At 36.1% G+C, this 16938-nt stretch overlaps 1 protein-coding gene across 3 annotated transcripts in view; it reads right to left on the bottom strand.

Moving 5' to 3' along the window:
• Positions 1 to 16938, bottom strand: part of BANP (BTG3 associated nuclear protein) — a 151929-nt gene that overhangs the window by 120894 nt on the left and 14097 nt on the right. For all 3 annotated transcript variants that reach the window (XM_054840761.1, XM_054840759.1, XM_054840760.1), the window contains exons 2-4: positions 16195 to 16339; positions 14694 to 14788; positions 13206 to 13405 (exon numbers count right to left, since the gene is read on the bottom strand). In XM_054840761.1, coding sequence (XP_054696736.1) covers positions 13206 to 13405; positions 14694 to 14788; positions 16195 to 16264 — 365 coding nt within the window. In that variant the 5' untranslated portion in view covers positions 16265 to 16339. The remainder of the gene's footprint in view (positions 1 to 13205; positions 13406 to 14693; positions 14789 to 16194; positions 16340 to 16938) is intronic.

Raw genomic sequence — 16938 nt, forward strand, 5'->3', positions numbered from 1 at the left:
TACAGCGGGACACTTGCTGTAGGGCAGAGCGCTGCACAGGCACTTGAACAGTTAAAATTTTCATGTCCCTAAACCATGTATTCGCCTAGTCACAGCCAATTGCCAGAAAAGCAGCAGTGTTATCCATCATTTTCAGTAAGAGTTCAGTCATCAAAAATTATCTTTGGATTCTTTGCATCTGGAACGTCACATAAGAACAGACATTATAAAGATAGCACTAATGATTAGGTCTGTAAAAAGACAAGCCAAAGTACACCAGCCATCACTGGAGAGAGATTCATGGATCTGAAAACTTAGAAAGCTGTAATGAATTTATAATAAAACAAATGCAGCATTTATTACAACATACTGTTAACAGTTTAAGAACATTTAACATCAAATTTTCAGCTCAAGTAAGTAAAAGCCAGAAATTTTACAAGTTACAAAATACATCCATATAGAGTTTATTGTACTCAGCCTTACCTACAGAGAGAGCCTCTGAATTGGCTGACAATCAGAAAGACAGGAATTACTGGCTTTAAGACCAATTTTAAAAGCTGTTAAAGTCTGTTGTGGATTACTCTGCTCTGAGAAAAGCTATACACACTTGTACAACCAAGTGCAATCATTTGTAAGTGGCAACACTCATTTCCAACTAGTTCACCAACTAGTCAGCAGCCAGATAATGCTACAAGTGACCCGAAGAACCTACCACCTACCAAGTCAAGCTTGTAAAATCCCTGAAGTAACAACACCTGTATGCGTACGCAAGCAACTTCATATCTTTTTATTTAAAAACAAAACAAAATAATTTATCTTATTTCGAACACAAGTGAAACTCCACAAAAATTGAAACACAGTCTCCAAAGAACCTTTTGGCCTAAGCAGATACAAAAAAGCAGCAAACCCCAGTATGTCCATGCCACGTGCAAGCGACATAACTAGGATTGAAAAATACTATAACAGAAAGAGCATTAATAGTCTTCTACTTTTGGTTATGGACAAGAAAAGGACAGGTCACGACTTACAATTAACAGGTTAACACAAGCCTCTTTAAAGATATACGGACTTAAAAATACAACAGCAAACACATTGTTTTTTTTCAGAGAGTATAGAAAGAAATATAGATAGGTAAGTAGCACCACAGCCTACTGGAGACTGTATTAAACATGAAGTGAGAAAGGCTGATCTATAAGGGAACGACAGTCATTTTCCATAACAAAGTTTTTAGGCTTGACTGATCCTGAACACAGTTACTACGTATGACACCACTGCAGCGTTAGTACAAAAACAGAAATTGCTATGTGTTTAGAAAACACTGTATGAAACAAAAGTAAAGACTTTGAATTGACAGTCAACACAGAAGTAAAAAAAAAAAGCAATAAAAGGAAGAAAGAGTAAGAGCTTTTAGCCGACTAAAAACACATATATGTGTAGTGGCACTTGTAGATATTACTAGGCAGGCTTTGCTTTTTGCAATCTACATAATTTAACACTTAAATACCTTCACAAATTTGGCCCAATATCAAGAATAATTTCAGGAATCTCTAAACCAAAGCAAAGCCCACTCGCTAAATATAAGAACTTCTTCAATAACCTTCCATGCCCAGTCAAAAGTAGAAAGGCTGGCAAAAGATAACACAAAGACACATCAATAATTTATCAAGGTTGGTTATAGAAGTGCAGAATATTAGATTAGAATCATAAAAGGGAGATTGTTGTGGCTTAGTACTCTAACAAAATGTTACTTTTACTTACTAAACACACACCTGATCTATGACACCACCTGTACTAGGTACATTCCAAACAGCGCAAAAAGCCCATTTTTTCCTGCAACTTCAAATGCCCACCAGAAATTAGTAACAACTAACAGACATTGTATAACCAAAATATCAAATACTAGTATTAAAATGTTCTATTTCTACAGCAAAAAAGCAAAGAGACAAAAATAAAATTCACCCACGTACATTATAGAAAACTCCTGAAATACTAACAACAAAATGTAATAAAATAGAGAAGCGTTAGCAAGGTTATTTAGATGAAAGGGTAAGAAAGAAAACCCCCAGAGGAATCAAAAACTTGCCTGTCCACCCAGAGTGCCAGAATGTGCAAGAAAAAAATTTTCAGACCAGTTTGTTAAGTTATGTTATGAACAGGACACTAAACACCCTAACTTTTATGAACTACAAAGAAGCGTGCATATTTATGATCCACAATCAAGTTCAAATGATGCAGGTACGATCCTTTATTATACAGTTAGCTACTTCTAGATTTATTTTCCAAATTTTGTTACAAATTGTAATATCTAACATCAGTATAGGTCTGGCTTATGCAACACTAGAAGTCTGGGGGTGAAGGAAGCAGCATTATAAACTGGCTTTCAAGACACTAGAGACAGTAACTGAAGCCTCGATGGTCACCAGATAACAAACTGCAAATAAATACAACATTGAGTTCTCTTTGCAGAAATCTAAACACACAGCTCACTCAGAGCCAGTTTGTAAATAATTTCATCATGTATCTCTGGTTTTCTTGCTTTTCATAATTACCCAACCAGTTATGTACACTTGCCATCACACATGTCTTTATAGAAAGGCCAAGGATGCTGCTACTCTGAGAGCTGGTACCGAATCTTTAATTTCCATATAACCCAAAGGGATGTTAAAGAAACATCACTCTTCGCTTTTTACAAAGAATATAATTTTTAAAGTTATTAGGAGCAGATTTCCTGTCTCATACTCCACCCTTCAATATGGAACAAAGAGATTGAGCTAAAGATATGCAAAAATGTACAGTTCCACAAAAAGGAAAAATTCTGTTTGGAAAGACATTCAGAATCCAAACAGTGTGTTTTTCACGTTTGGAAATGTATCAGTTCAATAGCATCTGCTGCCAAATAAAGCAGATGGAAGAGTGGCTCTTTGCCATCTCACCAACCTTGCCGAGACCTTGCTAGATATTAGGCTGTTTCATCTTTTTGAAGCTCTGAATCCATCTATAGCTCTTCTCCACCTTGCTCAAAGTAAAACTAGGACTCTCCAAAAACACTGTAGGGTTTTTTTTCTTTTAAAACTATACTATATGCATTATTTTCCATAAGTAGCCACACCAGTTGTTTTTCCAACTTTTAAAAATAGTATTAACGCCACGTACTTTAACCTGGTGTCAACTGGTATGCAAATTATTTTGAAACACAACTTGAATTGCTGTCATTTCCAAAGGAAGATGAAAACTTGCCCCCTTTAATCACAAATTGAGTAGCTGCTCTCCTCTTCATTCATTCGTTTGGTTGTACTCTCAGAATTAAATACCCCAAGTTCCAGGGAGTGCTCTTAATAATGGATTTTCAAACCCCCAAGCATCTCCAGAGATTGTAACATTAAAAATATTTAAATTCTCAAAACTGGAATCCAAATGAATACATAAGGCTTTTCTGCCCCCTTCTGTTTATTACAGGGTTGATAAATTACTTCTTAAAATATATAGTATGTAATATATGCTTCCACAATCCAGTGTACTGCTTCAAATATATTAAGATTTTTAGAGCTTCACTAAAATATAATCCTAATAATTATTTTCATCCATTTTACAACATTCATGAGGTAAAAACTGTCCACTTTCATTAAAGACAATTCTTTTCAATTGTTTATTTAGGAAAAAGGAAAAAGTATGAGTCATATGAAGGCATTTGTCCTGAACCAAATTTCAAGTCATGCAGCCTTTACATTTATTTCTTGAATGCAATAGCCGGCTAGGCTCTTGGAACCACAGAATTAAAGTAAATGTTCTGCCTTCCCCAGAATTCATCCAATATGACCTTATGGGATTTGGCAATGGGGTAGGTTAACCCACATTTTAATACTACTATAACTGGTTTTAAGAGTTATTAGACACTAATTACACTAATAAATGTCCCCCTAATCTACGTATAAAACTCAAAGCCCTTTTGATCCCCAGGTACACCCCTCTCATTCTCAGATGCCCTTACAATTAAAGGATGTTGATTTCCAAAATGTCTTGGCATAAGGGGGAAATCCTGTGCGCAATCAGTTCTCTCGTTTCTAGCTTACTATTTTGAATAGCAATACATTGCACCACAAGGGACGTCACACAACTGCATTTCTGGTTTTGGTGCCGTAACTTTCAAGGTTTATTCTCTACACCCAGGAAAACTCACTGCATGATTACCTGGCAAACAGTAAACTATTAAGCTTTGTAACACATCTACAAGACTGAAACCTTTGTCTAAAACTTGAAGAAAGTTTATTACCTAAGATTTGCTTTTCAGTGTATATTGCTGAAAATCTTAGCTAGCATTGTATGTAATAATTCAAAATTATGTATTACTAAAGGATTATTTTTAGTGCTTTAAGCCTCACAGGCATATTTTAAATACTACCACCACAATTCAAAAAAATCCAAGCCACACACTTTGCATCCATTTCTCAGACATAAGTTATCAGCTGCTACTTGATCATCTGAATCATTGGACTATTTATTATAAGTGATATTTCATTAGAAACCATTAACTTGAGAAAAATTGGACTTGGAAGAATGAATCAACACAGTTCAAATCTTGGTCAGTTTGAAAAATTTTATAGATTAAATTATATCCCATACATGCATGAATTATTGAACTCTCCAAAACAGATGAAATATTGGTATTAAATTGTTATTTTAATTCCATAACTGACCTTGCACTCTCAACCTAAATGCTATCTGGAAGTTATACATTGTTTCTGAATTTATCAAATCCCAACAACAAATTACTAAACACTTGGCTCCTCAATATCTTAGTGCAACAATAATGGAATGCAAAATTCCAATGAGAACACTGCTGCATAAGCTTCTTCAATCCAAGATGCCATTTCTCCTTAGTCCTGTGTGAATTTTAACTCCCAAGAGGGAAGGGAGTAAATGTAAAATCTTTACAAACTGCTGGCTTGTAACAAAATATCTTCACTTGCTGATGGTCTGTAACAAAAACTCCAGACAGACAACCAACAAGGGAAGCTTAATTTCAAAATATCTAAGTCTCCAGTATAAATGTCCAAAGCAAGAATTACCATTGTTTGCAGCACTGCTGCTGTAGATCTCACAGGACACAGCAAATAATGATTAAAAAAAATCAGAGTCATGAGAGTTCTTAACTATTTTCAATAAAAAGTTGTATTGATCCTAAATATAATGTATTGCAGAAGTCCAATTAATTCATAGCACGTACTTCTACATGAAACGCATGTTTCAACACAGGTAAAATAAAAAGATGTAAATTGGTATTCTTACTGCTATGCAGGACCAGAATCAATCTCAAGATGTTGAGGCTGATGAGTTCTTGTGACAAATTAGGAGCTTTGGAAAGCATTGTCATGTTTTTCAGGGAATCAAAGATGGCAAGTTGTTTTGGTTTGGGTTTTTTTTTTCACAACACAGTCAAAGAAACTAACACTATGCAGCCCTGGATAAAGAAAGAGGGGCTGACATCTAATGAAAGAAATTTTTCGATTAGTTCAATTTCATAAAATGAATTTTTGAATGCAAGACAGAACCATAATTTTCAGATAAACATGTCTAATACACCTCAAGAAGGTATTTGGGTTTTTCATCCATCCACTTACATAGCTCAAGCCACAACAATTCTTCCAGACTCAAATACAGCTGATCGCTTGCTGGCATTATAAGGTGACAGAGCATGTGGGCACGCGTATGTGTTTACAGAGGAAGGTATGTGTAAGAAACCCCTTTATAACCTGCTTTGCAGTACAGATTTAGAAAAAACAATGGGAGACAGTAGAACTGAAAACCGAGGCCCCAAAAGGCACGAAAAGTAACAGCACTGTGAAGACCAATCGATGCAAATATAAATGGCAGTTCCAATTCTGACTCTCTTAGTCAAACTTACATTTTACCAGAAACTTTTTATCACAGTATCAAAATTCTGTTTATATTTATGTGCTCTTTAAAAAACATGAGATTCTAACCAAAATTTTTAAATTCATAGAAAGGAGTAAAATCCTCTAAAGCCACAAAGTGTTAATCATGATCTTTACATTTTGTTAATATTGACTTTGTCCCCTAACAGTGAGTGTATCAGAAATGACCATGGTGAAAACAGATCACAGATGATTGTGCCATTTCCCTTCAACCCCTTCCCTGCCCAGACATAAACAGACTGGACTTGCATGAAAGAGCTATTCACATGAGGGCAGCACAATCACCCTCAATTCTTCACGAAACAAACCCGTTAATTTTAAACAGAACTCTTATTGGCTGAAGCTACAGGCATGACACTTGGAACTGGGAATATAAAATAAATGTTTGCATACCGTACCATTGACTGATGACAGAAAGTGACAGGGAAAGGTTGTTAATTTATTGATAGCACAGGGTCCAGTCCAAAACAATGACAAAAGTTCATCTGTGTTTTTGTCAGCCACTCCCAGACTTAAAGGTTGGCACTACAGACTCTGCTGGATGAGGCCCCAGAAAAAAGGCTCTAACATAAGATATACAGAAGGATAAATAAACCTGCCTTGCTTATAGAGTGAGAAGAATTTCTGAAAACCTGACAAACTCCAAAGCTTCTCCAAATAAAACCTTTGTAACACATTCTGATTAACACCCCAAATCGCTGACTGTATTTTCAAGATGTTATCTGTAACACTCCGGTCCCTCTCATCCCCCAAAATGCAGCTTAATTTTACATCTTTCACCGAGCTGCTGGCTGAGTTGTCTTGAGGACTGAATCTGCTTCCAGGGAAATATTTTTTCAGGCCTAGAGTTCAGTGCACAAGACCAGGCTCACAGCAGGCAGAGTAATGTACCTGCATCTTGAAAATAAACCATATTCCATACATCTTTCAGGACATTATATTCCTCAATACATGCTTTGTTTCAAACTGGCTACTTAAAAAATAAAAAAAAAAATTAAAAAAAAATTGAAGGTCTTCAGACCCGAAGAGGGTGTACTTCCAGGAAGGGACAGTTAGCTCTTAAGTTCAGTTAAAGACAGTGACAATCCTGAAGATTTACACTGTTAATTTATTCATCACTGAATTAAAAAAAGGAAAGAAAAAATAGGCATAAATTAAACTTGGATAGTGGTTTACATCACCTAATGAGTTACAGTATCAATCGCCGCAAATGAGGAAAAGAGGTTAACTATATACCCCAGAGACTCAACAGCCACTATTTAGTGATAAGAACTGAAGAATTACTCTTCTTTTTAGAAGCCTGGATTAGCATAGTAGGATAATTTATTATAATCTATAAAAATCCTTATGATAAAAATGAAACAAAAATGAAAACGCTATTCAACACCTGATAACATGAAATTACGTTGGTCAAGGGGTTTGTAACTCTCAGAAAATATATATACACAAAAATTAGAATTCTAGCTATTTTGGTTTTTGTATCAATACCTTGATTATATTTCTTTTGTTTGTTTCCCTAAAGGCTTTATGCAGGAGCATCAATGGCTTTGCTAAATCTAGGAGAACAGTTATCTTACACTTCTTTCTACCCCACATCCCCCTGCTTTACAACTTCACTTTAAATCATCTCAGTTTTCAATTTCACATTATTTGACTACAAAGCCACTTATAAACAAAGAAACAATCACAGACCAGAAACACAGAACTGGAACTTGGGAAATCTGGAGCCAAAAGGCTTGCCAACTGGCACACCGCAAAGTGGATGAACAAATCCTGTTCTTCAAAACCTATTACACCCTGATGATTAAACTTAATGGTAAAACAAACACATTAATGATCTACACCTACAAAAATAAAAGCAAGTTTGTATATCCCATCTGGTACAGAACTGCATCAAGCCTTCTCTTTTGCATGTAAAAAAAAAAAACCCTTGTTTTGTATCTTAAGACAAATGCTGTTTTCTAAAACTAGCTGATTGAACCTACCAACACCCCAGTTAACTGCAGATGAGACTATCTGAAGCAGCTCCACTTTAATAAGCTGACGTCTGACCCACTGACAAGGCTTGTTCAAGGATATCATATTAGGTTTTGCACAGAGTGCACTAAACTCTGCAATTCTATTTAACTCTCTGGTTCCCATTAAAGACAAAAAATAGGCAATTCTATCTCTATGCTTAGCGATCAGCATCATTAATCGGTTAGCCACAAACGCATATGGTAAAGAACCAGATGTATGCGGTCTGTATTTCAACTTTACTATTACAAAGGCTCAAAGAAAATACCTGAACAAAAGAAAAACTCCGTTTACCTATGAATTTCCGTATTTCATCAGAAACACTGTTAAGTGTGAAAATACCAATTTAAAATTTAACTCCTCTCCAAAATTAATGCATTTTAAAAACTGCTCTCAATTATATCTATTTACCCAACAAAAATTTCCAAAGTAACAGAGCAGAATTGTACAATGTAGTATTTGCAGAAAATATCCCTAAAAACAAATGACGGAGAGTTCTGCGAAACGAAAACAAATTCCTATGTTATCTGAAGCAATCAACCTTAACCATTTATACTTGGGCTTACCCATGCAGAAAAATGATTAATAGAAAGACGTTGACAAAAATAACACCGTTTCTGGACTGAAATCTTTCAGATGAAATATTTTCTTTAAAACACAGATAAAAGATTTTAGTCGCACTGTCACACTACGTGTTCATCAATTTATAAATCTCAAGACCTGGGCACATGCTAAATTTCAAACTTATCACTTGCGGCTGCCATACTGACAGCCCATCAGGCATCGCACCAATTCTCCTATCCAAGAAACGTTCAGCAGCTACTGGAATTTTTGACCAGCATGGTACTTCATAAAGAAAAGAAATTAGAGGGTTTTAATAGCCATACTGCAGGAAATGTTGCAGCCAGAGGAAGAGAGACAATCACATCCTGGATGGAAAAGCAGGGCTGTGCTAATGCTGCACACAAAGCCAGTCAAAGCTCAGAACATCGGGACAATACACGTACTCCCATTACTAATTTATTACATTATTTTGCTACTGTTCTTGGCTCTTTTCAAGCTCCATATAATTCAACATAACTCTGTGCAATCTAAGGATTTTTGCCATCCATTCCACTAGTTTAGAAACCTTCTGACAGACTTTCTTCCAAGAAAGAAATTTTAAAAACTGTACTAACACTATGTCTCTGTAGGTAATCCTAACAACTACATATTGTTAAGTAGCAGCCACTAAACACTGAGAAAATACTTTCTAAAATTCTTCTTTAACTCCTCATCCCTTCCCCCCAAAGAAAAGGAGATTTAACATCCTGCTGTTTCTCCAATCCCACCTAATTGCACTCTTACAACCAAATCTGACAAAAGAAAGAGGTCTGAGAGATACTAAACACCTGTTAAAATCTGTAGCTGGGGTAAGGACAAGCCCAAATACTACACCCCAGTAACAGAAAGTCAGAAAGGTCTCGTCCATTAGCCCACCGCAGTAGCTCCTGCAGTCCCACATCCTGCTATCATGGGAACAGCATGGAAGATTTCAGAATCCCACAGCAGGTAGCATCATGGGCCACACAGGAAACACGAGGCTTGTCCAGTGAAGAGGCAGAGGACAGAGGACAAAAACCTATACGAAACTACGCTTGTTTAGTTCTGCTTTTCAAGTGATGATTTATTGAAATAAAACAGGTACAAGCCTTTCCACCTTGCTTACGGCCTATTGCTGTTTCCCCCAAAACAGTTTACATATCTCAAATTTGGAGTGGCTTCCTTTCAAAAGTAGTTTTCTCCTGTTAGTTATTGCTGTAGCTTAAACTTCTGACTTAGAAATCTAAAAGTTAGCATATTGTTCCTCTGTATCTCAACTGCTCATACAAATTATTCATTACACAGCACCACGTAACCCTTTATTTTCTTCCTTATCTGCACTGCAATTAGCTAGTATATAATGAAGTATCATAACAGCAGATGAGAACAGACAATAAGAACAAAAGAATTGAGAACACAATCCAGCTTTCATGAAGCCATACTTAACACAAAATATCGAGCAGTAGACAGTACTGTAATTTCTGAATTCAACATTTCGTCGTTTTCCAAGAAACATCAGCAAGCCTTCAAAAATCACATACCCAGCAAAGGTTGCTGGAAGATTTCCACACATATCACTCCTCACGTGTTCAATAAAGAGACAGAAAGCAGAATGAGACTCTAAAATACACTGCATTTCTGTCCTGGGAGCTAATAACATGGAGTGGTTCCTGATTTACTACAAATCTCCTTGAAAACTTCTGCTTCATTTCCCTAATATGAATTTTTAAAACTTGGAAACAACAGTTTGGCACAAAAGAGGTATGAGTTATCCCTATAAATCAATGTGTTAAGTTTACTAGAAAAGACAACTTATCATAGAACGTAAATCTGACAACCGTTACAAAGTGAGACTCCAGGCTCCTTAATGCAGCTATACGGACAGATTACACTTTATCACTCCATCTTATAAGCAGCCAGGGTACAGTGCTACACACAGCATAAAATTCCACATCACAGTCAAGGCAGGCCATAGAACGTAGCTGTGACTTCACCTGGTACACTGTAACGACACAATTCCACCACAAGATGACACAAAAGAAAGCTCCTCTATCCAAGCTGTCCTTGTTTTCATCACATGATGACATAAGCATATTTCAAACTGACAAGTCTTGGGAATTCATTTAATTTCAAAAGCACAAAGAGCACAAAGCAATTAAACTGTGTGAATTCATAATTCACTGTTCATACACTTTACTGTGTGCATGGCTGTAAAACAAGTTTTGATTATGTTAAGCCTGCACCAAACTAATGTAAGTAACTAAATTACAAGAAAAACTGTAAACAAAATTCACTATAGAGTGGAAGAGAGAAAAAAAAAACCCTAAGCTATTTATCGAAAAAAGAATGAGAGCCTGCTTTACTGGCAGTGTAGCACCATCTGGTTGGCATGCTTTTGCTAACTACCATGTTTTTGTTAAAGTGGCAAAGCTGGTGTTACTGCAGTGGCAGAAGGAGGAGAAGGAGGTTGAAGAATCTTGTTCGGATGCAGAATCTGAAAATCACTATCCAAAATACTAGCTCTTGCTGGCAGCTCCCCACTGCATTCTGCAATGTGAGGGGAAGAGGGAGCAATACAGAGAGTTGATAAAACACAACAGTGCATGCAGGTTTTAATTGGAAATAATCAACAAGTGATAAAGGTTTTTATGAATGAGACACAGGGAATTCAGTGAAATGTTCCATCCCTGTCAAACTGAAGTGTTACTTACTAATGCCAAGTTAAACACATACACCCCTAACTATTTTCTTTTGAGTCATATAGGCCACAGACTACTAAAAGAACAAAAAGCCCTCAGTACTTTAGTGGCAAGACGCATTCGATAGTGTGCAACTTCATACCAAGACTAAGAAATATTTGGGGCAGAGAATCTTACAGTCTTCAAGACTTCTATCTAAATTATGTCCAGACTGCCTGAGAAGCCGTCATCATAAATTTGTACACCCAAACCAAAAGATTAAACACCAAGCTCACCATCAACACACAGGAGAGATTTCCGATGGTTACAGAGATTAAAAAAAAAAAAAAAAACAAACCCACCCTCAGATCTGACGAATCCCATAAGAAACTCAAAATAGTACAATTTACAGAAGAAAGCATTCATGGAACATGAATTAATAGATCCCCAAAGGGACCACGTATTTCTGAAAATGTTTTTGAAGTCTTTTCTGCACAAACTGAAGTAAGAAGTTCAGCTTATGCACAAGAACTTGAATATTTCTAATAGAATGACAGAAAACAGATTTAAAGACAGTTCCTTCAGAAGTTATTGATCAAGACCATTTAGCAAGAATGCCAGTATAATATTCTAGTTACTTGCTCTATTATCCAAAGAGTTATTGCATGTACTTTGTTTTGATATAAACCTTACCCATAATTGACCTCTACAATGTATGATTGGGAAGCCTTCAAAAGCATAGGTTAATGTAGACACAGCACCTATTTTAAAGGAAAATTAAATGGAAAAGGGGAAAAGGAGGATGTCCTATGATCAGGATGTTCATCACCACCACAAGAACAAAGACCAATAAAGGAATTCTAAACTGGGGCCCAAACATTGTGTTTGGTCATCTAAAAAGGGAAGTTGTTTTGGAAAAGTTTGAGGACATCAACTGCTCCTAACTGGACAGGTGAATGTTACAGCAACAGGAGCAGAAAGTACTCAGATTTACACTGAAAATACATAGGACATGTGAACTTTTAAAACAGAGATCAAGAAACATACAGCAGGGAGCAAGTAGTGGCCTAGTAGAAAAAGGGTAATGTTTGTGGTGGTTTGGGTTGGGTTTTTCACCCCCTTACCTCACATGGCTGAGTCCCACAACATATAGCAAGAAACTAATTTTTTTCTATAGAACTGTAGAGTAGTGCACCTGAAACACTGCATTGAGTATAACATACCAAAAATACATTCAAAATAATTTTCAGATATTGACAAAGTTGAGAAAGTGATGAAAAAGATCAGAAGATGGAAAAAACAAACTGACAAAAGATGAATTAAGTTAGTATATCTTGACTAGAATGGTATGCCATGTGAAAGTTACCTATACACCTTTCTAATGGAGAATAAGAAGTAATTATTTAGAGAAGTATTAAGGGGTTTTAGCTATAAAAATATGAATGAGGAGGGAAGAGTTTTTAGACAAAAGAGTCTTTTGATAAGCATATTTCTCTGGCTGGAATCCTCTCCATGGTAAAATGGCAGGCATATCAAAATTTAGACATTTAAAACTGTATCAGGCAACTCATACATAAAGCAAGAGTCTTTAGAAAACAATCACATAAAACAAACTCTGTTGTATTTCTGGTGAATAAAAGTAAAATGAGAAGTAATTAGAATGATGATTAACTCATTAACTCAATACAGCCACATAAACAGAAGGAAAGCAAGTCTAAAAATCCTGTCTGAAATAGCTGATGAGACTTTTCCAGAGGATGGATGAATCAGCCTGGTTTAAGTCAAAATGAAATGTGGAAATAGTTGCAAACTGTCCATGGATCAGTGTCTCATTCTAATTCAAAGTAACATCATGAAACCAGTAAAAAAATTACCTTCAAGATAAATTAATTCTACATTCATAAACAGCATACCAAGCTCTCGACAGCTATACAGAAAACTGCAGAACTAGATGCCAAAGAAATGGATTTACGTTATTTTAAAAAGCACATTGATGAGTAATCTGTTCTTTTCTTACCATCGTACTTTATTGCACGTCTGCGTAGCGCCAAGAGGAGAACCTGCCACCATGGGGACTTGGATGGGGCTATGCTGTTTGTTCATGACAAGATCCAACTTCTCTTCCAATGATTTACAGGTAGCCTCTAGTGCCAGTAACTTTGCCTCAATGCTATCCAACCGCAGGCATATTGTCTGATTAATGGAATACAGGAATGACTAGAAAGGGGAGAATGCAAAAGAAACCGATTTTAAAGACTTATGTATTTATCTTCAGCAACATGCACATAAGGAAGCTCCAGATAAATATGACTGGAAAACAATTCTAAAGGACAAAATTCAGCCACGTACAAAACTGATGACATCCAGGGGCATTTTAGCATTCTTGAATTCTTCCAGATCTTTATTTAGAAGCCAAAAGCATCCCAGCCAAACACATTTTCACCTAAGCACTTTGTTAGTACGATTTCATACACCACAAAATCATTTAAAATGACATGCCAAAGCTTTTCATTCAATACATGTAAAAACAAAAGGATTATAAAACTATGAATGCACCCTCCTGGATAAAGTTTAATAAGATTTTTTTCCTGCACAAACAGATAAATTCAGATATTACAGTGGAAATTATATCAACACAAATAACCTCAGAGACAATTAACAGCGCTCACTTAACTTTTCTCCTGAACAACAAATCAAGAAAAGCAAATAAATAAAATCTGTTTTCCTAACCAACTTTATTCAAGAGAAAGCATATTCTACTTGGTTCCTCTGGGGAAAAACAGGTCATTAAAGGGTAATGTTACACACGTTCTCCTTTGCAAACAGCAACTATGCCATCTTGTGGCCCTCCGTTACAATTTACACATCTAATCAAGCTGGTTTACGGGGCTGCTCCCCTGGTGCTCTTTCAATATAGAGCTTCCATCTCTATGACCATTTCAAAAATACAGAATTACATACTATTTAACGTGTGTGGCAGTAAAATATTAATCATATACTTACACTCCAAGACAAAAACACTACCTAAAGCACACTAGTGAGAAAGGCAGGGGAAGTTCTGCAAGTACAAAAAGGCCTGAGCTACTGAGCCTGTACCAACTATGGCTTAACTATCAGGAAAATGTTGTTAGCTTAAAATACTAATTTAAAATACGCCGAAAGTATCTATAAATTGCAATACAAATACATGCTAAAGCATATCTTTTAGGTCAACTTCATTCACTTTATCAAAAAATGTGACAATAGTGATGTCTGAGTCACTGGAATTAATTCTGATGACATTTTATATCACATATAAAATTCTTGCATCTGGTTTTACACTGGAAGATTAGCCAATCACATTTTAAAATTTATGCACAAAGAGGGAAAAACATTTATAAGAAAGCTATGAATAATTCCAATATTATGTATAAACCACTTATTTTACATTCTCATAATATAATTTCCCCAAGAAAGCTAACTTAATTGGTATTATGAATAAAACAAAAAAAGGCATTATCATAACCTTAATAGAGGGATCCTGGCAGTTAATTTCTATACGCTGACGTTTCAGAGCAGGCTCTACATCATCATCTGTCACTTCATGATTCTCCAACACAACTGTGAAGAAAAATAAGCACTGGCATAGTTTATAATACAAGAGAAGAAGGCTCAAATTAAAAATACATTAAATGGACAAAACAACAACAACAAAAAGGCATTTAATTAACATACTGTATGTATTCTTTTACACTTATTTGGGTTTTCTCTTAAATATATGACAATGGTTTACTGCTTCTCAAAAAACATTTATCCAAATCTAAGACTTTGTTTCAAAAGCACGGAGGATGTTACAGTCAAGCATTACCTTGGATTTCTTTATTAGGAACTTACCATGAGGTAGCTTCCGAACTCTTGTGTTTATACAAAACCATAAAAAGCGCTAACGAATTTCTGTACAAAGACAGGATTACACCCACTACTCAGTGCAGTAGCGGGTTATTTTTCCCCAGTATAGATGAACAAAATCCTGCAAGCTTTCCCATCTAAATACTCACAGCTGCAGACCTATAGGTCCTAATGGCCTTTCACCTAAAAGGTACACATTTTGAAGAAAACAGTAACAAAAAGGAACTGCTTTGAGAACTGGAAGGCCCGGCTGGTAAAATCCAGAGGTAAAGCCCTGAAAAGCCTCACTGTCAGAGCATCACCTCAGGTCTGACCAGGTTTGTGTTGCTTCACCAGACTGAGCAAAGGAAGACTTGTTTAAGGGTGACCATACTACAGCTGCCAGTCCTGAACGCCGTGTTACCAGCTAGGCTAGGACAGGTCCCAGCTTCTCCTCCAACTCTTTGGGAACATTTCTGAAGTAGTTTTTTCGTTCTGCATCACAAAAACCTTTTTTGACATGTGTTTCTGTTTTCTGTAACTGTAGTTACTGCTCTTTCCGTCACTTACAGGTAATGGCAGCATAGGATCAATGGCTATAGCGAGTCTCAACACATTTTCACTTAGTAGGTCAAGTTGTAAGCAAGGAATAACACAATATTTGCTTTTAGAAGTGGTTTTCAATTTTACTGTCATTTTGTTATACATACAAAGAATTTTAATAATGTATGAGAGAAACTATTTTACAAGTAAAACAACAATCCATAGTAGAGGGGTGATAGTTCTCAAAAGCCTAAAACATATATTTGGCCTGGAAAAAAACCAAGAGATTGCAGGAGGCCATATTCGATTCAAAGCTTTTGGCAACAGTCTACCTCTGCACAAAAAAAAGCCCAACGCAATAAAGCCTTTAAAAGAAAAGTAAAATAAAAAAAATAATAATCTGATCTAAAGGGTATTGAAGATAGACAAGTTAAGCCATTGAAAACTTGGTATGTAGTCTTAACAAGCGCCTCTCGGAAAAAAATCTGCAGCGTTGCTTTATATTTTTAAGAACAGCTCAACAGGGATTTCCATCTTATTAATGGGCAATACTATAAGTCATCTTTCTCATGCCGTCACTACCATCTCTACTGTACCTGGGTTATCTGGAGTCAAGTCTTCAACAGCAATCTGAACAACATCTGCCAAATCCTGTTCTGACATCATTCAGAACCAGGCAGCAATATCCAGTCAAACACCACTGCAGGCCCCCAAATAAGTAATTTTACAAGTCATGCGATCCTGAAAAACAGCAGCAAAAAGAGCATTAATACAGATATACTTGATACATCGACACTGCATTTATTTTTTCTTTCTTCCTCTATAAAAGGAGATGCAGTTCGTAATAGAAGTGACCAGCCTACAAAGTGATCGTCCAGTGGTACCAGCTGCTACTTTATTCGGTAGCCTCGTCAAAGAGCCAAGGACTGAACTACCTGCATCCCCCCTATATATCTTTCTATACTAGGACCGAGCCTCGCTGATCCACCTTTCTGCATTTTCCCAATGGATAAAAAGAACATTTAGCTTCAGAGATTTGGCAGCTCATCACTATAAAACACAAAATAAAATGTTTTAATTTTTATTTTGTTTTAGAAGTTTTAAGAGCACACAAGACTGTTGCTAAATCGCAGGGGTTTAATTTACAAATTATTACTTAGTTCTTGGAAGTGATAAGAATTTAGTATTTAGTCTTGATATCACAAAAGCATATGAAGTTCCCAAGCCACATTAGATTTGCGATTACTGCATTCTGTACAGATCTATATGCACACAAGACCCTCACAAGTAAGAATTTTAACAGGCCTCTCAAAATCTTCATAAACCTTCAGTGAGAACAG

The sequence above is a fragment of the Grus americana genome, chromosome 13 (genome assembly GCF_028858705.1).
Source record: "Grus americana isolate bGruAme1 chromosome 13, bGruAme1.mat, whole genome shotgun sequence".
Lineage (NCBI taxonomy): Eukaryota > Metazoa > Chordata > Aves > Gruiformes > Gruidae > Grus > Grus americana.